General features: G+C 60.6%; 1 protein-coding gene across 7 annotated transcripts in view; it reads right to left on the reverse strand.

The window, feature by feature from the left end:
- The window catches only part of RALGDS (ral guanine nucleotide dissociation stimulator), a 66984-nt gene that overhangs the window by 38299 nt on the left and 4102 nt on the right, over positions 1–24583 (reverse strand). For 5 of the 7 annotated variants that reach the window (XM_036855112.1, XM_036855113.1, XM_036855111.1 and 2 more), the window contains exon 1: positions 5746–5990. The exons of 1 other annotated variant lie outside the window; for it this stretch is intronic. In XM_036855112.1, the coding sequence (XP_036711007.1) occupies positions 5746–5928 (183 nt within the window). In that variant the 5' untranslated portion in view covers positions 5929–5990. Of the gene's footprint in view, positions 1–5745; positions 5991–24583 lie in introns of those variants that run through there. One more of the 7 variants, XM_036855110.1, reaches the window with a different exon arrangement.

Here is a 24583-nt window from a genome sequence, read left to right on the forward strand (position 1 = left end):
CGAAGGCGGCAGGGGTCACGAGAGGGGACACGAGCGGCAGGACCAGCTCGGCGCCAGGCATCCAAAGCACCCAGGAAAAGGACCTGAGGACGCTGTGGCTGGGGAGCTGACGATGGACACCGGGCAGGGGAAAACCTCCCGGGAGACCTGCCAGATGCCCGGGGACCTGGAGGAGGGCCAGCTGAAAGGGAGGGCGGGTCATCCTAAAACTGTGGGGAGGAGGGAATCAGGCCTGCGGCTTTCCGACCTTTTAGCCTTCTGTCTGAATGCAGGAGCCAAAACACAGGAGAGGGATCAGGGATCAGAGAGGGCTGCTCAGTCTCTCTGAATCCCAGGATGCCGGGACAGTTTGAATACAAAGTTAAGCACCCATTTTACAGAGGTGGAGACCAAGGCCCAGGGGAGATGGTCAAGTAGAAAGTGTCCAAGTCCTGGTTCATCTCTCAGATTGTGTGCCCAGGGAGGGAGAAAGAAAACGCCAAATGTGCGTGGCCCTCCCGCTGGGCGACGGGGCGCCACCCTTGGGCCTGCCCCCTCCTCAGGTGGGTGTCCTGCACCCTGAGCCCGAGGACATGAACAGACCCCCGATGAGGACTCAAGGTCAGCCCTGGATGGGGGTGGCCTCGCTCCTGGTCCCCAGGCACCGCAGCCCAGAGGTGGCCTTGGTAGGGGACCACACGAGGTGTCTGGGTGGCAGGGCAACCGGGCAGCTCAGTGACCCCAGAAACTGCAGTGTGGGGACCAGCCTGTGCTGAGCCTCCACAGAGGCTGACCATCTCCCCAAGAACCTTCCCGGCCAGCCCGAGCCCGGCTACTCGTCGGCATCTAGGAGAGAAACGTGCCGCCAGTGGAGAGCGGAGACCAGGCCTCAGGCTGGCCTTGCCCACCTCGTCCTCCTGCCCCCCCAGGACCGGCTCCCGACCGTCAGGCCTCTAGGGGCCAGGCCTGCAAGGGGGCGTGGCTGGTGACAGCTGAGGAGGAGGGTGGCCTCTCACGAGGGGGTGGAGGGAGGGCCAGCTGCCATCAACACCACTGGCCACAGCATCCAGCACTTGAGGGCATTTCCCAGGTGTCAGGCCCTTCGCACACTCATCACGTTTAATCCTCCCGACACCTCACCTGATGGGTGAGGAAAGCCAGGCGGGGAGCTCATCCCCGTCAGGAGCCAGGAAGAGGCAGCCGGGGCAGGGATTTGAACCCTGGCCTGTGACAGTCACGTGCCGTGGAGACACACCTAGGCCTCGCTCCACCGGTGGCTGCCACGGTCACAGCCTCAAAGTGCAGTCCAGCCCCTGGTCACACACATGCTAGAGGGAGGGAGACCAGAGACAGAACAGGCTTCCTCAGGTCACACAGCCAGCCGGGGGGGGGGGGGGGGGGGGGGGGGGGAGTGGCAGTTCTCTCGCACCCGCACCTCCCCACTGAGAGGGGATTGGTCGGGGCTCCTGCCACAGGATGGCCAGGGCACCCATAGGCCTGGGGTCAGCTACGAGAACCAGGCCTGGGAAGCACCATGCTGACCAGGCCGGCCAGCGTCCTCCGGGAGCCCTGGGCACGGGCACTCCCCTGGCACCTTGTCAGAAGACACAGTTGTGGCAGCCACGGCCTGTCCGGCTCTGACGCAATACCAGGCGCCATGGGGACCGCTTGTCAGGCTGCCTGCCTCTTTCGGTCCTCACCAGAAGCCTAAGCGGGGCAACTGGCATCAAGTGCAGATAAGGAAACCAAGGCTCAGGGAACGAGAGCACGTCTAGGGCTGCGAGAGGCTGAGCTGGCCTTCCGGCCCAGCTCTCCTCCCTCCAGGGCCCAAGCTCTGGACCAGCACGCGCGACGCTGCCCCTTGGGTCAAAAGGACAACATCGTGCCTGCCTCCCTCGGGCCCGCAGAGCTGGCTGTGCCAGCATCCGGGGGCTCCCTGGGGAGGAGAGGAAAACGCCGGGCAACACGCGCTCCCTGAGCTCCCAGAATGCAGGCCCCCGTGCTGGGTGCCCTCACGCTGCTCACCCAGCACCCTTCTGGCGATCGTCGGCTCACCCCCTCCCCCGCCCCCCGCTACAGGCTGGTCAGGGGATGGAAACTGGGGGCCGCTCAAAGTTCTGCTTCTCCTGCACTGGGCTGCACGTTTCAACTCCCACCTCCTCAGACCTGGGCTGGGGACAGTGGCTTCACTGGAGCCACGTGTCCAGGAACGCGGCCCTTCTGGGCCTGAGAGGCCGGACGCCGAGCCGGAGGCAGGGCGGACACAGCATGGTGCCACGCTGTGAGGGCCTTACAGGCAGCCAGTCCTCCACTGCCTGGGGTGCCACCTCCCCAAGCCGCGCCCACTGGCCTGCTCGGAGGCTGCAGGTGGCCAGTGCTAAGTCTCCTCCAAACCCTCCTCACCAGCAGTGAAGAAGGGCCTGGAAACGGCTAACCTCCAGGCTGAGGATGGGGCCCCAGTCCTGCCTGCCAGCGGTCTAACACCTCTCAGCACTGACCCCCCCCGCCCCCGCCCCCGCTCCTGCTCCAGGGCCATCCCGGAGCCTCTGGGGAAACAGCTCAGTGTGCCCAGTCCGGAGAAGTCCTCCCCGCCAGAGAAGGAACAAGGACCCAGTACCAGCCAGCCTGGCCCCTGAGGAGTAAAGCAAGAGGGGAACCCGAGAGTCCATGGGGGCCCGGCAGGTGGCAGCCGGTCAGGCCCCTCTTGAACTTGACAGGCTGTGCAGCTGCTGGAGGCTGCCCCCTTGGAGTCTGCCAGGAAGCCCCGGCTGGAAGATGACAGTACACAGACTTACACACACACACTCACACACACACACACACACACACACACACACACCCCTACCTCTCAGGTCATGCCTCTTGGCCTAAGGCTAATGAGCCCTGGGGGTTAGACTGGAGCCCTGCACACCGTGAGATCAAGAGACCAGACAACGGGGAAGGAGGCGGGGAGGCTGGAGGGAGACGCATCTCCCCTGCTCGTCTCTGCCCGAAGGTCCGAGAAGGCTTCCTCATTTCATTCCACCCACGTGCACTGCGCTCAGGGCTTGCAGGCCCCTGCCTGGGTGGGAATCCCGCCCCTGCCACTTACTGGCTCGGTGAGTTTGTGCAATCTAGCACCTCGGTTGTTCCATCTGTTAAATGGACGACGGATGATCCTGACCCCGAAAAGACATAATGCATGCAAACTACTCAGCACACGGCCTCCCACCAAGTGCTGGCTCATATTAGCTATTATTTAAAACCTTTAGGGTCCAGCTGTGGGCTTGTTTCTTCCTTGAAGCTCTCCCCAGTGTCTTGTGGCCCAAAGCACTTTCACCTTCCTCTGGCCTATAAGCACCCCTACCCTTCACCAAGCATGGGGACTTCTGGGCTGCCTGGGCCTGGTTCCGTTCCCCTAACAGCTCCACCATCCTCCCGGGGCATGTGTAATTGTCTCCCTGCGAGGTATCCTCCTCTGATCCCTGCGGGCTCTCGCACACAACAGGCGCCCAGCACAGAACACCGCCCAGCTTCAAATCCTGGCTGCATCCTCGCTGGCTGTGGGTACATTTAGTTCAGGGACTTCACTTCTCTGAGCGCCAGTCTCCTATAAAGTGGGGTTGGCACCTACTCGGGAGGGTTGGTCAAAGCCAGCTGGAACGAGGGGGTGGTGTCTGCAGACAGTAGGTGCTATGGACTCCGGAGCTCCTCCTGCCTGGCTGAGGCAGTGGCCTGCACGGAGGCAGGGGCGTGGGCCCGGTGACCTCCAGAAAGCACAGAACTGTGCAGGCCGAGCTGGGTCAGCAGTGGCTTGGCTTAGAAGTACGATGATGAGCAGATGCCCAGATGTGTGAGGACATCTGGCAGCCCAGAGAGGGAAGGACGGGGTGGAGACTTGGTAAGGAAAGGGGGACTGGGGAAGGAAACAGAAACTGCCTAGTGGTTTCCAGACAGGACAGGGACCACAGGCACCCGCTTCAGCTCTGGCAGGCCCCAGCGACCAGGAAATCGGCCCCAGGATGGGGGAGGGGGCGGGGGGTGCTGGCAGGAGGGACAGGGACTTCCCCACCCCCTCCCCCAGCTCATGGTAAATGGTCATTGTGTTTGGTTTCCGGCAGTGGCCTCCTCTCCTGCCAGGACCCTGGTTTTCCTGCCCCAGCCAGAAGCTTCCCCTTTGATTTCTAAATAGCAGCCATGGCCTGGATCTCAGTGCTGGGGCCAGTGAGGAAGAGGAGGAGGGAGAGGGGGAGAGGGGGAAAAAGAGAGAGAGAGGGAGAGAAGGCAGACCCTTGGGCAGGGGTAGGGCTCAGATCTGCCTCTCCCTCGGTTCCTCAGGGATACAGACGGACGGACGGACAGACAGAGAGAGGGAGGGAGGGAGGGAGAGAAGCAGCTGAGCGGCCCACCCCTGCGAGCACGCAGGCCGGACCCTCCAGCACACAAAGCCCGAGGAGCTGCCAGACATAATGAAAGTCAGATGAGTGCTGGGCTGGTGTCATGCCGCCCACCCCCACCCTCCCAGGGGTCTCGCTCCAGCCGCCAATGAAGACCAGAGCTGTGGGTGGATGAGGGTCGGGGAGTGTGCCTGGCCGGGCCACCAGCCAAGCTCAGCAATAAAGGGTCTCCCGGGCCCGAGGTTCTCCCACCAAGAGCTCCCTCCACCCCCTGCCTTCCCCCCACTCTGGGCAGGGAGATGCGCTTTATCCTCGGGTAAATATGCATCGCGGCCCCGTCTAGGCACTGGGGACACACAGAGGCACAAGACCCAGGCTGGCAATTACAGCTTACCCGGGCCTAAGGTGACGAAGCGGGGATACCAAGGGGCCCTCGCCAGCACGGGGGCTCAGGAACCCCGCTGAGCCCTCTGACCCAGGAATGGCCTCTGTCCAGGCCCCAACCCTGGATTCTGCCACCCTGGCCGCAGGGAGTTGGAGTCTGGTGCACAGTCAGGTAGGAGGAGGAGGGGGGCACTCCTCCCCCGCCCCCCGCTGCCCAGAGCACACTGGAAACAGGAGTCCAGCCCTCACCTAGTTCCCCCAACCACATGCACGATAGGCACACCCCCGTTCTGAATCCTCCCAAATCCTTACAGATTCAGGGTGTCGGCGCATTTTCTAATCAAGCAGAAGTGAGTCACCCCTCCACCTGAGAGGCCCTTGTCCCAACCTCCCGCCTGGACACCGGGCCCCACAGGTTGGAGGCCCGTCTCCCCACTCCCCCGCTTTGAGCAGCCCGGAACATCGGAGTCCACTTCTGCCCCCAAGGGGGGCTGTCCACAAGGCCACTGTGCTCCCAGCCGCCTCTGAGGATTCTAGAAGATTGCTGCCCTAATCACTAGTTCACCACCTGCATTTCCAAGCCAAACTGCCTAAGCCGGCCCCGGCCTGGCCACGGGGACGAAGTACGGCCCAGCCCTGCTGTAGGGAAAGGCACAGACGCAAACAGGCAGCGACTGCCCGCGGGAGAAGTCTACCTGGGCTGCAGGGTTGCGGGAGTGGCACACCTGGGCTCGGTGAGGTCAGGCACTGGGACGGATAGAGGGGGGCACGAAGACCCGGTTCTGGCCCCGAAACTGTTGGACCGGCTGGCGGCAGGCCCTACGCCCACCTGGCTGCCTTGGGGTTGGCGCAAGGAGGGGGATTTCTGCGGAAGGACCCTCCCCCCCGCAACCTCCGGACTGGGGGGTGGTGACGACCACCACCGGAGGTGGGTGACCCGCTAAGGACGCTGGGCCCCCACCCACTCCTCGCTCGGCCGAGCGCCGGGCCGGCCTGGCTCACCCACCTCCAGGCGCGGCAGGTCGGGGTCCAGCTGCGTGAAACTGTGCAGCACCACCGGGCAGCTGTCGGGGCCGCCCACCTCCAGGCGCACGGCGTCCCACACGCTGCGGCTCCGCCGGGAGCCCGGAAACAGCGGCTCGGCGCCGCCCGCAGGCCCGGCCGCCTCGGCCCACATGCGCTGCACCATGGGCGGCTCGCAGCGGCGCGGGCGGCCGGCCGGGCCGCGGGACCCGGGGCGGCGCGGGCGCGGGGCCGGCCCGGCGCGCGGCGGCGGCGGCGGCGGCGGCCCGCGCGGCTCGGCTCTGCCTGCGCTCTGCGCCCGCGGCCCGGCCCCGCTGAGGTTAGGCCGGGGGCGGGGCCGGCTCGCCAGGGGCGGGGGCATGGGGGGCGGGGCCTGCGGCGTGGGGGCGGGGCCAGGAGGGGGCGGGCCAGAGACGCCGGAGGAGAGTGTGTACGCCTGCGCGCGCGCAACCCGGCTGGAGTGATGGCGGCTTGCGTGTTAGGAAGTGCTCGTGGGGCGTGTGTCGTGGGGCTGCGGGTACCACGGTTAGGCCCTTTGTGTGGGTGCGTGCGCGGACCCAGCGCACGGGTTGTGTAGCTGTGTGACTTGTGTAAGTGTCGACGTGTGGCCAAGCAATGGGTTTCCACCTCCCATAAATTCCAGTTAAGCCCCTGCCTAGCTCTGTGGCCTCGGACAAGTTGCTTAACCTGTCTGAGCCTCAGTTTCGTCACCCGAGAGGATCACAGTGGGTAACTGACATATATAGCACTCACTCTGCCGATGCCTGTGCCTCGCTGTGTGCTCCCGCGTCCTGGAACCGGGTCCTCAGTGCACGCGTGCATTTGGAAGTCCTGAGGGTTGGGGTGTGTATTTGGTGCAGGGGGGAGGGGCCTCTGCCTGCACTGGCTCAGCCCTAAGGCCACCCTGAGGAGGTACAGGCAGAAGGAAGGCAGCAGAGGTGGGGCAGTTGGGGGTAAGGGGGAGAACCCAGACCAGGCCTCACCAGGTGGGGCCTGCACTCAAGAGTGAGGAGGGATCAGGAGGGACACATGCCAGCTGGGCACCTGCCACTGGTCTGGTCACCTGGGGCCACTCACTGGTGGCTTGAGTGCTCAAGGTCTCAGGGCAGCCTTCAGGGTGGATGTGAGGTTGCTGAGGGCTGGGGAGGAACCAGGGCTAGGAAGCCTCAGCTGCTCTTTCTAGAAGCCAGTGAGGAGGCAAGTAGACAGATGAATGAATGGGACCCTCACTCACACCAACACACTGCCCAGGCCTGCCCCGGCCTCAGCCCTCAGCCCTCACAGAGGCCTGCAATTGCTGTCAGCAGCCCCGGCAATGCCACCAACCTCCCCAGAACTGGTTCCATACCGCTGGGCCTCAGTTTCCCATCTGCAAAATGAGAGGGCAGGTCCAGACTACTCATTCCGTAAGCATATCTTGTGCACCCACTGTGTGCCAGGCCTCAGATACCCATGGACAGTGGGGGCCCAGCAGCTCCCACCCACTTGTGTGCCCATGTGGGCAGCTTGAGCACCTGCCGGACGGTTCTCCATCAGGCACAAGGCGAGGCCTTGACAAAGACGCACGGAAAACAACTTGGTGATTTCTATTAAAGGCATTAAAAACACTCATGCCATGAAAAAGAATGTGTATATGCATAACTGAATCACTTTGCCGTACATCAGAAATTAACACAACATAAATCAACTGTGCTTCAGTAAAATAAATTTGGGAAAAAAAAAAACCACTCATGGCTCTGATTCGATAATCCCACTCTTGGGAATTAACCCTAAGGAAGCATTCAGAGATGTGGGCATGGATTTCTATACAACGATGTTTATGGAAACCTCAGTTACAACTCTACCAAAGGAATCAACTCAAACACCCTATGCAGACTTACTGTAGGGACCCCGTGTGCCATTACCTACCATAGGAGGACCATGATACAGGGAGATGCTCGGCTATAACTGTAAAGTCAGAAAACCATGATGCAGAGCATGCTTTTAGAAGCTGACATTCCACGCATGCATATGACTAGAGGGACCTACTTTGCAAAAGGAATGGTGGTTATTTCTGGGCAGTGCTATACATTGTTTTCTTTTTACTTCTCAGAATTTGCTAATTTTTCTAAAATATTTTAGTAATCACACATACATTATAATAAACGCTGGGTTTTGTTTGTTGTTTTCATTTTTAAAGCAAGATGGGTAGATTTGGCTGGGGGTGGAGACCCCTAGGAGGCTGTTGAGGAAGCCCCAGGGGAGGGTGAGGTGGGTGGGACATATTTAGAGGAATGAAGTCTTCAAAGAGCAAGAGAGGGGTGACCTGGACACTGGACACTGCCTTGGGCTAGAAGCTTTTCTTCCCACTCCTTCTCCTGGGGCCAAGCTCTCAGTGCCTGGAGAACCCAGCACCTGCCTGAACTCACTTTATCTCTTTTCTCTGCTCCCTTTATCTCTTTCTCCCAGGGAGGGGCCTGGGAAACAAGCTCGTGCCCATTTTACAGCTGGGGAAAGGGGCCCATGGAGGCCAAGTGACTCCTGAGTGCACCAAGGTCACTACCTCTCTGACCTTGAAGGTCAAGGGGGCCGGGGTTAGGGGGGCCCAAGCAGGCTGGGGAGGTGAGGACTGAGGAGTTCCATCAGGACACAACACACCAACACAGTCGGCCTGGCTGCCTCCCACCCGACTACCTGGACATCGTTTGCATGGAGGGGGCGGTGGGGGGGGTCCCTCTGGTTGGTGCCTGTCTTGTTGGTGCCTGTCCCCCTCCCCGCCTTGTTCCCCCCGCTTTGGGGCTCCCCTCCTGGGTCCTGGCAAGCTTGTTCGCTGCTCCAGCTGCGGGAACGTGCGCGCACACACACGCACACACCCTTAGTTCCCAGCAGGGCAGGGTAGCACAGAAGCCAGGTGCTGGCACTGAAATACCTAGGTTTAAAGCCCAGCTCCACCCCTTTCTTACTGTGTGACCCTCCCTCCCTGCCAATGCCACCCACCCCCTCAGCCCTCGGCCCCCCGAGAGTCACCTGATCTCCAAGGCACAGTTTTCTCCTGTTTAGCAAAGGGAAGACAGCACAGGTAAAGCACCTCAACAGGGACTGCAATTCACTGAGGCCCTCTTCCCGGCCCTCAAGCACGTCCCCTCATGATCCTCCCCCAAAGCTGTGGGGTAGATCTCTTCCCAAGGGCAAAAGGGAGGGGGCCAGGACAGTAGGTGCCACCTGATGGATGAACACAGAGCCACCCACGAAGCGCCCTTGCCAAAAACCTAACCTGAATCCAACCAGGCCTCTGCATGGAACAACCTTTTGGGGGAATGACAGGGCACAGAAGAACATGTTAAACACATATAAGGATGCACCCCACAAATTCCAGACTCTGGGAATCTTCACAGGACAAACCACCCAGTTTCAACAAATACATTTCAGGGGAAAACACAAAGGGGAAACTGTAGATTAAAATAAAGGTGGGACAGGGACTTCCCTGGTGGTCCAGTGGGTAAGACTCCGAGCTCCCAGTGCAGGGGGCCCGGTTCGATCCCTGGTCGAGGAACTGGATCCTGCATGCATGCCGCAACTAAGAAGCCCGCGTGCCATGACTAAGACCCGGCGCAGCCAAAATAAATAAATAAATAAATATTTAAAAAATAAAATAAAATAAAGGTGGGACATACGACCAAATGCAACGTGCGGATTCTGGATTGTGATTTGAACAGGGCAACTGTTGAAAAAAAAAAAAAAAGAAAGCAAAAAAAGAAAACCCCGAGGAACAATTGGGATTATTTGAACACTACTGGATATCTGATGATAGCTGACATCATTTTTGGGGTGTGATCACAGGATTTTGGTTACTATTAGAGAAACGTATTAAAATATTGATGGAGGGAACGATGTGCCTGGGATTTGTGTCAATATCGTTTGCTGTGGGGAAGGAGGGCAGGACATGGGGCCAGTAAGAGAAGAAGCAGCAGCAAGAGTGGCCCCTGCACTTGGTGATCATGAAAGCTGCGTGCCTTTATGCCATTTTATCTACTTTTGTGTCTTTTTGGAATTTTCCATAATAGAAGTTAGAAAAGAAAAAGGACACAGTTTGGGACTTATCCCCTAATGCTGCTGAGGCACCCAGTAGCCCTGGAGGGAGGGGAACAATCTCCAGACCCGGGGCCAGCGCAGTGACCAGCCCCCCACCTTCACCATTTCCCATGTTCCTCGCTCCACACCCAAGGGGCACCCAGAGCATCCTTACAACACAAGGGGCCCGAGGCAGTGGGCAGCTGGGAAACTGAATCATGCAGCTCAGATGGGGCTGGAGGCAAACCCAGGGACCTCAGGCAAGCCTGAAATCGAGTCTATGCTAACCTGGGCCCATGGAGGGTCTGCTGGGAGGGAGAGCAAGCACAAAGCACCGTACAACCTTTCCCTGGAGAGTGCAGCTGTCCTTCCCTGGGGGTCACAAGGAGCCCTGGGCGACATCGCCATACAGACCGTTCCTGTAGGCAGGATGCTCCTCGCATGGGAAGCTCAAAAGACAGGTCTCTAGCTGACAGCTGGGAAGAGAACCGGGCCAAATCTAGCCCACGTGTGTTTTGGTTGGCTTGCAAAGTGTTTTTCAATTTTTGAGCCAACAGTAAAAGGTCAGGTGATTTCATATAAAAATCCACATTTCTGGCTGCTCCTGTAACTTCGGACAACCCAGCCGCACCTGGTCTGTGTTCCCACGCAACAGGAGACCGGGCGGGAGCTGACAGGCAGCTGTCCTCTCCAGCCGGGCCATCTGCTTGTGGCTTTGCCCCAGGACCCCCTGGGCCCCCCATCACTCCCTGGCTCAGAGGCCCCTGAGTAGCCACCTCCGGTTTCAGGGAAAGGTGTGCTCAGGCCAAACCTCTGGGGCCCCATTTCCTACCCGCTGTCACCCGATCATTGGTCCCCCTGATGCACAGCAACCAGAGGGGTCTTGACCCTTCAAAGCCCCCCAGCCCCTCTCGCCCTCAGACAAAAGACCAACTGCTGGGTGCAACCCCAGCTTGCATCTCTGGGGTCCTCTCTCACCACGCCCGGTGAGGCTCACGCAGAACAGCTGCGGTCCTCAGAGCCTCGAGCCAGCCCCTCTCTGCCTGGCCCATGCTTCCCACTTCCCACCCACCACTTAGCCCAGCACAGGGTCCCAGGGAATGGGTTTTGGGCCCAGGGTGCAACTCTGGGGAAGCCCGCCAGGCACACGGTGGCTCAGAGCGAGAACTGATTCAAGGACGTGTCCAGATGACAAGGGCCTTGGCCATCGCCTCCTCCAGCCTGGGCTCGGCCAAGGTGATGGAGGGAGCTGGTGGCCCAGTGAGGAACAGGTACCCGAACTCGGATCAGGCCTTTGTGGAAAACCTTTCACCTCTCACTGGGCAGGTGGAGGTCACCAGGTCTGTCTGTCTTTTCTGGTCTATATTTAGAGCCTGGGGAGGTCATGGATGGGGTGTGGCCTGGCCAGGCTCCTCGGTCATTTCCCTGACCTGATGTCACCATTCCTGGCTGCCTGAGTCCTGGGGTAGCCCTCTGTGGGCGGGGGAGCACACACCTTGGCAGGAGGTGATACACCCGGGCTGAGCGTGGGAGCTGTTGGCACAGCGAGTGGGCCCAGCTCAGCCCCACCTCCTCTGCCACTGGTCCCTGGGAACTTCCAGGGACCGCCTCCTCCTCTTTGGCCTCACAGGCTGGAGGCCAGGCTCAGAAATGGTCAGGAGGCGGGAAATGAAGCTTCCAAACACCTAGGAGACCATCCTGGGTGGAGGGGTTTGACATCATCATCACCCCAAATCTCTGACCTCACAGGGCGTTGCTGTCCCAGGGTGACCAGAACAAGATGAATCAATGCCCGGAGCCGTGGAAATGGCTCAGGACGAGGATGCCGGGCGCTCCAGATCAGCTGTGAGCTCGCCAGGCGGCCTCCCTGTCCTCCCCTGGAGACGCCCCGACGCTAACTCTTGGGATGCTAAGGGGACACTCGGGGGAGCACACGTGTGATCCAGGGTCACAGAGTGAGACCAGGAGCCACTCTGACGACTGTCCTCCACTCCCAGAGCGCTCAGGGCCCAGCACCCTGAGGGGTCCCTGACATCCCCAAAGGCCACCAATCCAACGTGCGACGAGCCCGAGGTGGGAGTGCAGGAGAGGAGAGAGGAAGAGAACCAGAAGGGGACACAAACAGGTGGAAACTGAGCCTGAAACACGAGAATAACGGAGGGGAAGGTCAGAAAGGGAGGGGTCCCGGGACCACGCCGGTGGAACATTGGGCACACACGACCGAGGAGTGGGCCTGTAGGTTTGGGAAACTCTCTCTTAAAATGTAGAGCCTAGGTTTGTGTTCAAGTCCCTGCTATGCACCTTCCTAGCCTCAGTTCCATCTCCCTGAGCCTCAGTTTCTCCATCAGTAAGAGGGGGGGATAATAGTAGTAGTAATACCACCACCACTTGGCTCTCAGGAAAGCAGATGATGAAACAATGCACAAGAGCGCTTTGTAATCTGAGAAGCATCATATGAATTTGCGGAGCCGCTAGGACAAGCCGCAGCCACCCCAACCCGCCTGGGCAGGGAGCAGATAGACAGGCCGGCCAGGTGGGCAGACACGGGTACCAGGGTGACCGCCCCCCCACCCCCACCCGCCTCCTCTTTCACACCTGGAATGGGAGATGGGCCTCCCCGGGCAGCTTCCAGCCAAACTTCTTCAACCACTTCTGATGGGAGGGGAGGAAGTCAAGGGCCCTGGCAGTGGCCTAGCCAGCCTCTCGGCACAGGCACCGATTGCCCTGGAAACTCACCTCGGTGGTTGGTGCCAGCAGAGGTGTCTTCGGCCAAGGTGTGGGGCTTTGGAGAGCAGCACGGTGGGCGACGGCCCTCCGTCTGGTGGTCACCCCAGAGACACAGGCGAGGAACACCCTACCCTTCCTGCCTCTGGGCTCGGCAGGCCTGGCTTCCTGGGCCATCATGGGGTGGGAGCCAGGCTGGGGCTGGGCTCCCAGGGAGGCCCTCTGCCAGTCTGTCTGCCCATCTGCCGGCCCCAGTGGAGTCGGGCGCCCGAGTGCCTAGGCCTGGTGTCACCCGCGTGGCTGTCATACCAGCTCCTGTGATGAGCAGGGCCAGGAATTCCCGCTCTTACCAGGCTGAGGGCCAGCCAAAGGTGGGTGGACGGGGCTCTGTCCTGAGCCGGGCCAATAGCTGCAGCTCAGACCTGCTGTCTTAGGGTGGGCCCAGCTGTGTCCCCCAACACCCTGAGGCCCTGTCCCCGTTCCCCCTGCCTGGGGGGAAATCACCACCCAGAGTCAGAAAAGGTGGCGAGTACATGTCACAGAGGTCAAAGCAGCTTGGCCAGTGGGGCCCCCAGGCAGGTGTGAGCCCTGCCAGGCCCTGTGGAGGGTGCGCAGGAGACCCCGCTTTCTCTAGGCCACCATCTCATTCCGGAAGCCTTCCCCGCCACTCAGCCCTCGGAGCTCCTCCACCCCTGGCACCCAGACATGGGATTTAATTTTAAACTGTGGGGACCAACCTAGGGTTGGCAACTGTTTATTTTGCCAAGTAGGGCAGTAAAAAAAAAAAAAAAAAAAAAAAAAAATGCCACCACTATCATTACCACTATCACCACTATCATTACCATCGTTTCAGAAAAGACCCCACCAAAAGTAACAAGGAGGGCATACAATCAGAAAAATGGATAATTGTTAAATGAATACATTTGGCTTTAAGGAAAACTCACGACCTTGTCTCCATTTTTCTCATTTTGCTGCAAACCAGACATTGGACGCCATGGGATGAGTCCAACCCACACATTTGACAAATGGAAAAACTGAGGCCCCGGGGAGCAGGGACCTGCCCAAGATGTCACAGGGAGAATCCAGGTCCTGTGTCTGTGCGCACCTCTGCAGAGCCCACATACCCTCCCTTCATCAGCATTCAGAGCCCAGATCCCCAGACCCGGAGATGCCAGGATGACCCAGAGGCCAAGGGCTGCTTCCTTACCCTCCTCGGACCCTGGTGGGCAGCCGGCTGGGCACGCAGGATCGCGGAGGCCGAGAGGAGAAGGGGGTGGACAGGGGGTCCACAGCCGGCCCGCAGGCACATCAGGCCCCGGGGCCCTGGCGGGGTGGCCGGGGCCCAGCATGCCGCCCTGACGCCAAGCCCCGCCAGCACTTGCTCTGCTTCTCTGAGCAAGCGTTTCACATCCTCTTCCGGTGGCTTTGTGGGGCACAGGGGACCCGAGAGCAGGCAGCTCAGAGCCGGGGAACGGAGACCTGGTTCCTGCCCCCGCCTAGTGCTGCCTCCCTTTGGGACTCGCAGGTTCCTCTTCTCTCTGAGCCTCAGTTTCCTGATCTGTTATAGGAAGGGGTGGTGATGTACAGAGGTTTTCAAATTCAATTCCCCGCCCCCCCACCTCTGGGGCAGGAGAATTTCTTTCATGGAAGAAAGGATTCCCCGGACACAGGAGCCCCTAGGGTGGGGCTTCTCTAGGGGATGTGGGTGGGCATCTGGAGGTGGGGGGGCTGAGTGGCAGGGGGTTCCAGGTGGACCCTGAGGCAGCCGCCTTCCTGCCTGCAGGTGCCCACCTCATGGCTGCACCCAGAGTGCAGCATGTTTCCCCGGCACTAAAATCCCTCCAAAGGCTTCTGTCCAACCCACAAAAGAATCCAAAGTCCTCCTTGCCCCCAGCCCCCTCCCACTCCCTCGGCCCTGACTCGCCCCGTGCTCACCTCCACTCAGGCACCCCGTGCTCCTTCTCCCCAGCCACCTTACCCCTTCCGTACATGGTGGCTCTTAATCTGGACCTCTGGGAAACTGGGTGGGTTTGGGAGACTGGGCTCTCTCTTAGCAGCTCTGGGACTCTGGGCCAGCGACTTAGTGGCCTCAGTTTCCTCATCTGTAAAATGGGCACAAGGACGCTGCAGGATTCAACAAGAACTCAGCACAGGCCTGGTTCGTGGCTGGCACTCGGGGGACCTGCACTCTGATCGTGTCCCATGGACATGGGCCTGGCGTGTAATATACACTCAGTGAATGTGGGCGGAGCTTGCCCCTGCACCAGGGGTGCTGTGGCCTGGCTCCACCTCCAAGAGCTCCAGATGGCACTGCGAGGTCTGCTGGGTGCTCGACATGCAGCCCTGCAACCGGATCCCAGTGGAGAACTTGGAAATGTTTGTTGTCACCCTGGTCCCGGCAGAGGGGAGGCCAAGAGGGCTGGCAGACACACTCTGGTCCACTTTCTCGAGGACAGGCTGGCATGGCAGGGCTCCCCCAGGTGCTCAGCCTTGTTGGGGAGAAGCCCCGTGCAGGCTCCAGCAGGACGTGGGTGAGGCAGGGGGCAGTAGAGTTCCGAGGAGGGAGACAGCCCTGTGGGGCCTAGGCTGACCGCACCCTTGGCTTCTCTCCCCTGTGTTGACAGTTGACTGGCCATGTTACCTCGGGCACCCCTCGATGCGGTTTGGCTGCCCTGGACGTGGACCAGCGAACTCTCCCTAGCCTTGGGGGCACTGGATGAAATGGGGGAGGGCCTTCCCTGAGCCATGGCCTCCTGGTCCCTGGGCCCAGCGCTGTGGCAGGGATGAGCGGGTGGGCGAGGGGATGGGAAAGCCTTTCCAACTGTGTGGACATACCTGGGGGTGGCGGAGAGCTTCAGGAGGGCTTTAGAAGAAGCGGGGGCGGGGTCACAGGAGCCAGTAGGGGGCCAGGCTGCCCAGTTAGGCGTGTCTGTGTGTTAACGCCTCTGATTGGACAGGCATTTACTGAGTGCTTCCCGGGTACCAGGATCCGTGCCGGGTGGCACATCTCCCTCCCAGAGCTCCTGAGCCCCAGACAAGGCTGCCTGGGCTCTTCTCCAATGACCCTAGGCCCCCGCACAGGTCAGCCTGGCCTCAGAGCCATTTGGGCCATTCCTTTGTGAGCCAGGCCAGGCCCAGGCAGGGCTGGCCCCGAGCATTGGGCCCTGAGCTCTGGGAAGGCCGAGGGCCTGAGTCACAGCCAGGAGGGAGGACAGGACCAGCTGCAGGCAAGAAAGGCAGGAGCCCTGAGGAGGAGGGGTGAGGAGGAGAGAGGCGGGGCCCAGCCTCCCCTCCTCCCACCCGTGTAGGGGAGAGCAGAGGCGCCTTTGTTCCTTGCCGGCCTTGTGTCACCACATGGCCCACACCATCACTGTCACGGCCTGGAACGGAGACCGGCCACGGAGAGCCAGGGCTCTGAGGCTGGGACCCATTAGGGGCGCTCCACCTGCAAACCACCCCCCGCCACGTCTCCACCTCCATTCCTGTGCCCCTATACTGTGCACGGAGCTCTGGGTGGGCGTGGCCTCGGGGAACATTCACACCAGCCCTGAGATGCTACCACGGCTTCCACGCTTGTCCCAGGACACCAAGGTCGCGTGACCTGCAAACGGCGCTCTGCCCACGATGCAGGTAGCCCCGGGATAAGGCACCTGGTCAGCGACACACGAGCCCAGACATAGCAAAACCCCACTCGTGGACACACGTGTACGCACAGACGTGTGCCCCGAATCAAGCCCTTTGGGCGGGGGAGGGATTCCAGGGGAGCCTGCTGCCTGCGGCATCTGGGGTCCTCTCACCCTCTTCAGACTCCGGGGGCGGGGAGTCGGGGCAGGCCCTGGTGGGTGGGAAGCACACTGTTTATAAACACCGCGTGGCTGTCGCTAGGAGCTGTGACTCAGAGCCAGAGCGGTGACTCCTATTCAAGTTGTTTACTCAGCACAACATCCTGTCCAGGAAGCAGGCAGGAGAGGCCTGGGGCCAGGCTTTCGTTCCTGTTTCCTGCAGCCTCCTGACCTGACTTGGGGTCCTGCTGGGGGTGGGGACAGCCCGGTTCTCCTCCCTCTCATTTCTGGGAACCTGAGGCCCATCGTCAGGTCGCTCAACACAGTCACTACCAGCCTGGCTCTGCTAGGTAGGGGTGATGCCGCGGCTGTGCACGCCAGTGACCCAGCCCCGCAAGCTGGGAGAGGGGCTTAGGTCCGGGGGGGGGTTCATCTAAGGCAAATAGAAGCCTTGCAGGCAGAAGCAGCTACTGATAGACAAAACACCTTTCCACCCGGCATTTGTGAAACAGATGAAGCCACGGTAACTACCTCTGCTGTAAAACAGAAAACCGAGGCCCAGAGAGGGCAAACAACTTGCCCGCGGCTGCACAGCTGGTCAGTGCCAACCCCAGGTATATGCCTGGGCCTGTCCGGTCCCCAGGGCAGCTTGCTTTCCTCCACTGTGCACTGGGTTAAAGTGGATTTGTTCCCGGCAGCACGGGCAGGTTTGGGGCTGCTGGGTCCCTGTCAGCAGGGTGGGTGGTCTGTCCGCTGTATGAGGCCCAGCTTGAGATTCTGACATTCATTTCCCTGTTCACCTCCCCCACCCCCAACTCCATGCCTAAACCGGAGTCAGTGACCTCCCTAGTATTTCTGCTGTTCACTGATGTGCCAGCGTGGATATCATTTAATCGTCACAATGTGTGAGGCAGTTTTGCAGGTGAGCTTGGGGACAGAAGCTCAGAGACGGCACTGAACTCACCCAAAGCCACACAGCAGTCTGGCTTTGAGGCTGTTGTTCCCAAGCTGCTCCCAGCTTTTTATAAGAGCCGAGGGAGAGTCTATCCTCGAGGTGCCCTTTCATGGGCAGGGGGTCCCTCTTTACAGGAAGGCCATCGGGGGCCAGAACCTCAGAGTGACTTGTGGAAGGCCACACGCCCGAACCGGGAGGCTCTGTCTCCTCTTCCAGGCTGGGGAGACGTGGGGACCCCTGGGAACGGCAGAGACATAGGGAGCCTCTGCCAGGGGAGCTGGGAGGGAGGGAGACAGAGGGGCGGTGCTTATTTTGGCAGCTGAGGCTTGGCCCCGCCCCAGGCAGGACAGCAAGCCAGCGGTCAGCTGCTCTGACTGCTGATTCACCGGCCACAGGGCTCCCCTGCTCGGGCGGCCCGCCCGCCGGCCCCTTTTACCAGCCCACTGAGTCACACAGGTTGTCAAGAAGCTGAGGATGCGAGAATCCGGGCCCTGCCCCAGCTGCTCCCCCTGGCTTTGCGCCCAGCAGGATCTAGCCGGGCCAAGGGTGCCAGCGGACCCCTCCCGTGGCAGCCGAGGACAGTTCCCCGCCCCTTCGGGCCTGCCCCCGCGTCCAGCTCGGCAAGGAGCCCAACATCCAACTCTGTGGGTTAGAGCGGCAGCCACGAGCTGGGGCTCCAGGTAGACGGAGTCTGGGCTCAAACCCAGAGCCTGCCACTCACTGGCTGGGGGGAGCTGGCAAGCGACTTTCTCCCCACCCCCCGCTGAGCGTGGTCCTGAGCCACACATGGGGATGACCTCTGCTTCCAAAAGCTCGCATGGGTTAAATGCAATGTCGGATGGAAGCACTTAGGATGGGGCCTGGCATAGGCCACATGTTCAAAAAACCTTACCCTCAAGTAGCCTAGGATACTCTGTGGGGAAGAATCAGTGGTTTTCCTTTTTAATCCCCAAATCGGGGACTGACGGACACTGTCGTAAAATGCAATTGAAATGTCGCGGCAACATCCAATTGCCATAAAAATCCCTAAGCAATTTCAGTGTATCTTGCATCCCTGAGGGACTGGTAACGGGGTTTGCAGCCTGCACCATCCGCAGACCAGAGTGGCCCCGGGGGCCCAACTACAGCACCACACTCAGACCACAACGGACTAACTGAGCAGGTACTAGATGCCAGGCCCTGCTCAAGTGCTGGGAATATGCCAGGGAATAAAACAGATAAAGATCAGCTTCTGGTCCTGCAGTATAATAAACTTGTTTGAAGGCAAGCATGCTATAGAAGAAAAAAATAGAATAGAGTAATGGGATTGGAGAGCTGCAACTTTAAATAAGGTGGATGAGCTGAGAAAGTAACACTAATAAAATGGTAATAAAACAGTCATCCACTGTGGGACTGGTTTGTGTCTCCCCACTCAATTGGGCTGTAAGCTCAATCTGCCCTGTTCGCCCCTCATACCCAAGTACCTGGACTGATGACCGGCCCGTGGTGCGTTCTCACACTGCCGATGGGCAGATGGATGACTGTATCACTCACACGTGCACACACACACCATCACAGGAGTGCAAAGGCCACTGTGTTCTAAGCATTTTTTCAGTTCTTCCCTCTCTTTAAAATTGGAAGGGGTCTAAGCTCCTTGCGAGCAGACACTCTGTTCCCTGACGTATCGACCCCTAGAACGGTCCCTGGCACACTGTGGGCTCTCAAAAAATACCCCGTGGTCCAGGTGGTTCCTCCGGCTTCTAAGTTCCTGGACTCGAAAATATTCAGGGTTCGGGGCCAATGAGCTCCATCTGGGAAGATGACCGGGAAAGCTTCCTGGAGGAGGTGGTGAGGCTAGAGAGCAGTCTGAGGGATGGCAAAGAGGAAGGGCGAGGCCCTGTCTGCCAACCTGCCATTAGAACGCTTTCCAGAGAGTGAGGCTAGGAGCAGAGGTGGGGGGGCATGCCCAGGCCGGAGCAATGGGGAAGCCAGGTTTTCTGGAAAACAGGAGCCTGGAGGCTCCCAGAAGCCAGCCTGCCTGGGGATGTCGGTGGGGGGAGGCGGGCAGTCGATTCAGCTCTGGTTCAACCTGGGGTTTTTTTCTCCTTCGTGGATCCCCAGCTCAGTAACAATTCTTCGGGAATGGGTCTCTGCTCATCGGGTAAGCAGAGCTTGCTCTGGCGTGGTTTGGCCTGGCCTAAGAAGCCCCTTCCCAAAGCACAGCCAGGCCTACTGAGGGTGGGGTGGGGGAGGGAGCTGAGCCCACAGTCAGGCCCCTGTGCCCAGCGGGGCCTGGTCACTCAGGGCTTCAGGGCCAGGGGAGTCAGGACAAACGGGCTCTTGTGGTGAGGAGGCTGCCTGCCGTGCCAGGGACACTGCGTACCCGGCGCCGCCACCCACCCGCCTGCGGGGGCCCAGGGCCTGGGAAGCGGGGCTGCCCTTTCAGAGGGGGACCTCCTGAGCTGTCCTGGCCTCTGGAAAGGATCTGGGGCTCCAGCTGGCTGCGGGAGATGGTGGGGCTGGTGCCCACTGCCCTCTTTCCCACAGTTCTTCTCCAGCAGGCCGGTGGGGGGTGGGAAGGCGAGAGGATGCCCTGGGTGTCCGGGCCCTGGGGCTGAGTGACGGTTCCACGGCCTTTGTCCCACCCTCCCGCCGCCCACTGTCCTTCTGCCAAGCCCTGGACTTTGCTCCTTCCTTGGTTCCTCCCACAGAAGGCAAGACTCCAGGGCCTTCACCTGCTCATACCTGGGACAAGGGACAGGGGCGCCAAGGCACCAGGTGGCCTCCTCTGCCTGGGGACCCTCTAAGAGCTGTATAGGTCTCCACGCGACCGCCAGGCAAGAGCGCGCCCACGCGTGCCAGGCATGTGCTAAGCACTTTAGAGCCCTGTGAGCTGGGCACACTTCTCAACCCATTTAAAGATGAGAGGTTGAGGGGTCCGGCTTCCTCACGGTCAAGGCTCGGGCCTGGTGCTCTGAAAACACAAGATGCCTGCGTGCATGCGCGTGTGCACACACACCTGTGCTCTCATGATGCACGCGCTCCCTCCCCAGGCACCAGTTGTGAGTCTGCACATGCCCTTTCACACGTGTGCTCGCTCAGCCACTGCCGGGCTGCCGTGCACACTACTGGCACATGATGACAAACGTGGTCACAAGTTCACTCAGACGTGCACATATTCACCCAAAGGCAGGGGCATGCTCCCAAGACACTCGCATGTCCATGTGCAGGATGGGACACCCAACCCCAGGAGCCTCGCCTGTACACCATACTGCCAGGTGATGGCCACCCTACGTCCCCAGACTCAGTGAGCACGCTTCCTCAGGGACACCCCATGCCTGCTCCTGGCAGGGCTGGTGAGAGAGGAAGGAGGCCCGTACTCTGTGCTGGGATGTCCCGGTCCCAAGTGGCTGTGAAAGAAACTGCTCTTGAAATCCTGAAGAATGGCAGTCGTTGCAGTCGTCTGCCGTGACGCGGCACTGCCCACCTACCAGCTCCCTGCCCCCAGAGTCCGCAGCTGCCACCTCCCTGGCCACCCAGGGCCTCAGGCCAGGTGGACTGCCTCGCCCTTGAACTTCAACTCCGAGCAACTAGAAGGTCAAAGGGCAAACTTCCAGTCCGCACACCCGATGGGGGCGGCGGTGGGGGGGTGGTCAGGGGCCTGGAACGCTGGCTTCAGGGAAGAAGGCTATGCAGGGAAAGCTCACCGTACGGCCTGGACAATTTTCTCAGCTTCTCTGGGCCCCAGTTTCCCCAGCTGGAAATAGGCGGGGATTCAACTTGGCGCCCCGCCCACAGCTCTCCAAGGGTGGTCAACACTGCTTGTCTACACAGCTGGTGGGCCACACGGCCACCTGCCTCCCTTGAAGGGTTAAAGACATTTCCTGCCACCTGCAGAGGGCTTGCCTGTGCCCGTGCCAGGTGCTTCAGGGACATTTCACACACCTTGACATCCAGGGAGTCCACAGGTGAGGCAACCAAGGCAGGGAGGAGTGAAGGCATCTACCTGTCTGGATGCTGTAAATCCTAGCCAGCCTCCCAGGCCGCCCCAGACTTCTCTCTCCCCTTTGACCTCTAGACAGCCTCACCTCCCACATGCCCGGGGGGCCAGGGCCTCCCTTACAGATGGTGATGGAGATGGGCCGAAGCCCAGACGGATGGGGGTGGGTAGCAGCAAGAATCTCGCTGGAACAGATTCATTTCAGATGGCGGCAGCCCCAAGGGCTTCAACACTGTCCTCACGTCCCCCCCACATCCTCACCCTCCCAGTTCTGAGCTGGACAGTTACTGGGAAAGAGCCTCCTGCGACAAAGGCCTGTGGTCAGGGTGGAGTTCCAAGAGGGGAGGGGCCGGGAGGTGGGTAAGCTTTGGGGCTCAGGGTCACTCACTGGCCAAGGGGACTTTCCTCTCCACCGTCCAGGGTCACCCCCTCCCCACCCCAGCTCCAAAGAGTCAGGTGGGCACACCTGGACTCGCAGGTGGTGCCAGAGAAGAGGCCCTGTGCCTTCCCCAAGTGAACCGGCTCTGGATTCCAACCCAGAAAGCGGGGACGATCTGGGGTGCCCCCCCGCCCCCCGGCCCCGGGGTAGACCCGTCCCCTCTTACCCTGCAGGGTTGGGTGGAGGGGGGGAAGGGCCCAGCTGCCTCACTTCGGTGAACTGAGCTCCCTCCCTGCAGAAAGCCCAGGGTGGGTGGGGCAGTGCCCCCCGCGTATTGGTTCCCTCCCGCGCCGGTGGCCTCCTGCCCCTCCTCCCCGGCCTCCCGCGGGGCTGGGGCTCAACGCGTCCGCCCGCGCGCTCGGCGGCGGGGCCACCAGCATGAACGCCGGCAGGGGCGCGCCGCCACGCCCCGCTCCGGGCACTGCCCGCGCCCGGGTCCCGGGCCATTGTCTGCGCCGCCCTCGCCCCGCCCCCTCCTCCCGCTGCGCTCGAAGCGAGGGCGGGGGACTGGGGTGCGGGAGCTGGGCAGTCAAGGCCAGAATCGTCCGGAAGCCCCGCGCTGCCAGCACGCCCAACACAGGTGCCCAGCACCGGGTTACCGGGTGCCGCCGGAGCCTCCCCCAACCCCGGAGGTGGGCACGCCCCCTCCCCGTTTGACAGATGCGGCCAGGGAGGCACAGAGGGGTGGGACGATGGCCCGAGGTCATTCAGAGAGTGAATGGTCACGGTCAGTCTAGAATCCTGGCTCCCTGAGGGCACCCAGAAACCCCTGTGCGTGTGTGTGGGGGGGGGGTGGGGGTGGGGGTGTCACCAGCAGTCCCACCCCTCCCTGCCCAGCTCCAAAATCCAACCACTGGGCAGCCTGGCCCCTACCAGCCTCTCCTCCCTTCCAACACGCCACGCTGTCCTGTGGTCAAGGGGTTCCTTCCTGGCTACCCACAGCCCTCATCCCTGTGAACTAAACTAAACTAAAGCAGCTCCTAAGAGGCCCACAGGGCCGATTGCCTTCCATCCCCATGGCACCCCGTTTCCTCACACTGGGGAGCAGTGAGCCTCCACGGGTTTAGTGCCTGTTCCAGGACACTGAGTGCTAAGCACTGAGCTGGGATACAGACTCAGGTGTCCATCTCCAAAGCCAGTGAATGGCCTTAACCACGAGGCCGCCTGCCTCCCCTGGACCATGGAGATGGATGCAGATGGGCAGATGAAGAAGCAGTGGCTGGCCTGGTCCTGGTCCCTCACCCTCCCACCCCAAGGCCCCGTAGGTGGCATAATTTATGCACTGAATGGTGAACACACGGGTACAAGGGTAGCTGTGACTACAGATGGGGAAACTGAGGCTAGTAAGAAGGGGCATGCCAGGGTCACACAGCCAGTCTCCAAGGTGGCCCAGAACAGACATCCTCTATTTTCAGCGCTCTACCCGCCGACCCCCTCCAGCAACACCCTGCCTTGCCATCCTGCTCCAGGCCCAGGTTACTCATGGCTTCAGGATGCAGGGGGTGCAAAGCACAAGACACCATGCTCCTCCCAACTCTGGCTGGTACTGGGCTCCATCTGCTGTGCCCTCTGACCCTGCATTTTATGACATTCTGTTACCATCAACTGTCACTCAGGTGTCCAGGAAATAGCCGTTGCTAGGGGACTGGCCTGATGCCCGCTGGCTGGCTGGCAGGGTGGGGCAATGGGGAGGGGGGAGCAGGCTAGGGTTTCCCTCAGGAAGACTCAGAGGGTGAGGCTGCTGGGTGGAAGAGGAGGGTGTGGGGGATCAGCCACAAGAGTGGCTAAGGCATACACACAGGCCACGGGAAAGCCCCAGCCCTGGGCCTTCCTGCAGGCAAGTATTTTGGGGACCTGTAGTTGCCAAGCAACTCCTCCAGGTTGCCATGGGAACTCTCCTTTCTCCTGGGACTTATCATTTTTAGGGGGATGCCCTCTCCTCTCCACCTCCTCACCCTGGCTTGGCTGCCCTGGGAGGAGATATTGACGCCCCAAAACCTTATTCCCCCACCCCCAGGGAGACCACTCAGCCGTGACCCTAAGAGAAGACTCTTTGAGGTTCAAAAACCCAGAACCCTAAGAAAATGCAGAGAACAGAGTCCAAGGCCTTCATTAGAGCGGGTTGAGGATGAAAGGGGTTCATTAGCTCTGTTTACGTCTCCACGCCCGCTGTTAACCACCACCTTGGGGCCTGCCCTGCCCTGACCGTTGGGAGCTCACTGTAATTGGAAGGAATTTGCCCCCAGTGCCCATGCCGGGCCCCTCCCAGGCTTGTCTGCACGCAGGGACGCGCCCTCACCAGCCCTGCCACTATCTAGCTGTGGGAGTCCCTTGGCCTTCCAGGGCCTCAGTTTCCCCACCCAAAAGGGAGGATGGCAGCAGTGCTGATCTTGCAGATACAACGAGACGCTGCAGCCCAAGGCCGGGCGCAGGGAAAGTGCCATGGGCTGGCTGTCGTTACAACAGGCATCTCCGCAGCCCGGGATGGAGGTGTGGGAGTGGCCTAGAACTCTACAGAGCGTGGCCCCATGGCCAGTGTGCCACTGCTGGCCGAGCGGCCACCAAACCCAGGTCCCCAGGCTCCCAGCCCAATGCCTTCCCCATTGGATCTATTGCTTGTCCTATACCCTTGTCCCTTGTGTCTATGGTCTGATCCCCTCAGATGGGAGCCAAGGTGCTCCACATGGGCCAAGTGCTCAGCTCTGAGGCCCTCGATGAACATCTGCTGCGTAAATCCCTCAGTGACCCACTGCCAAGGCTACTGGCCCCGGCCTTGTGAGATGCGGAAGCGCCCAAAGGACACAGTAAGAAACGGCCTCCACTTCCCGGGCCAGGGCCACGCGGGGCACTTTGCTCCATCTCACTGATGCCTCGGGGAGCCCAGGTGCCCTG

This window comes from Balaenoptera musculus, chromosome 6 (genome assembly GCF_009873245.2).
Source record: "Balaenoptera musculus isolate JJ_BM4_2016_0621 chromosome 6, mBalMus1.pri.v3, whole genome shotgun sequence".
Classification (NCBI taxonomy): domain Eukaryota; kingdom Metazoa; phylum Chordata; class Mammalia; order Artiodactyla; family Balaenopteridae; genus Balaenoptera; species Balaenoptera musculus.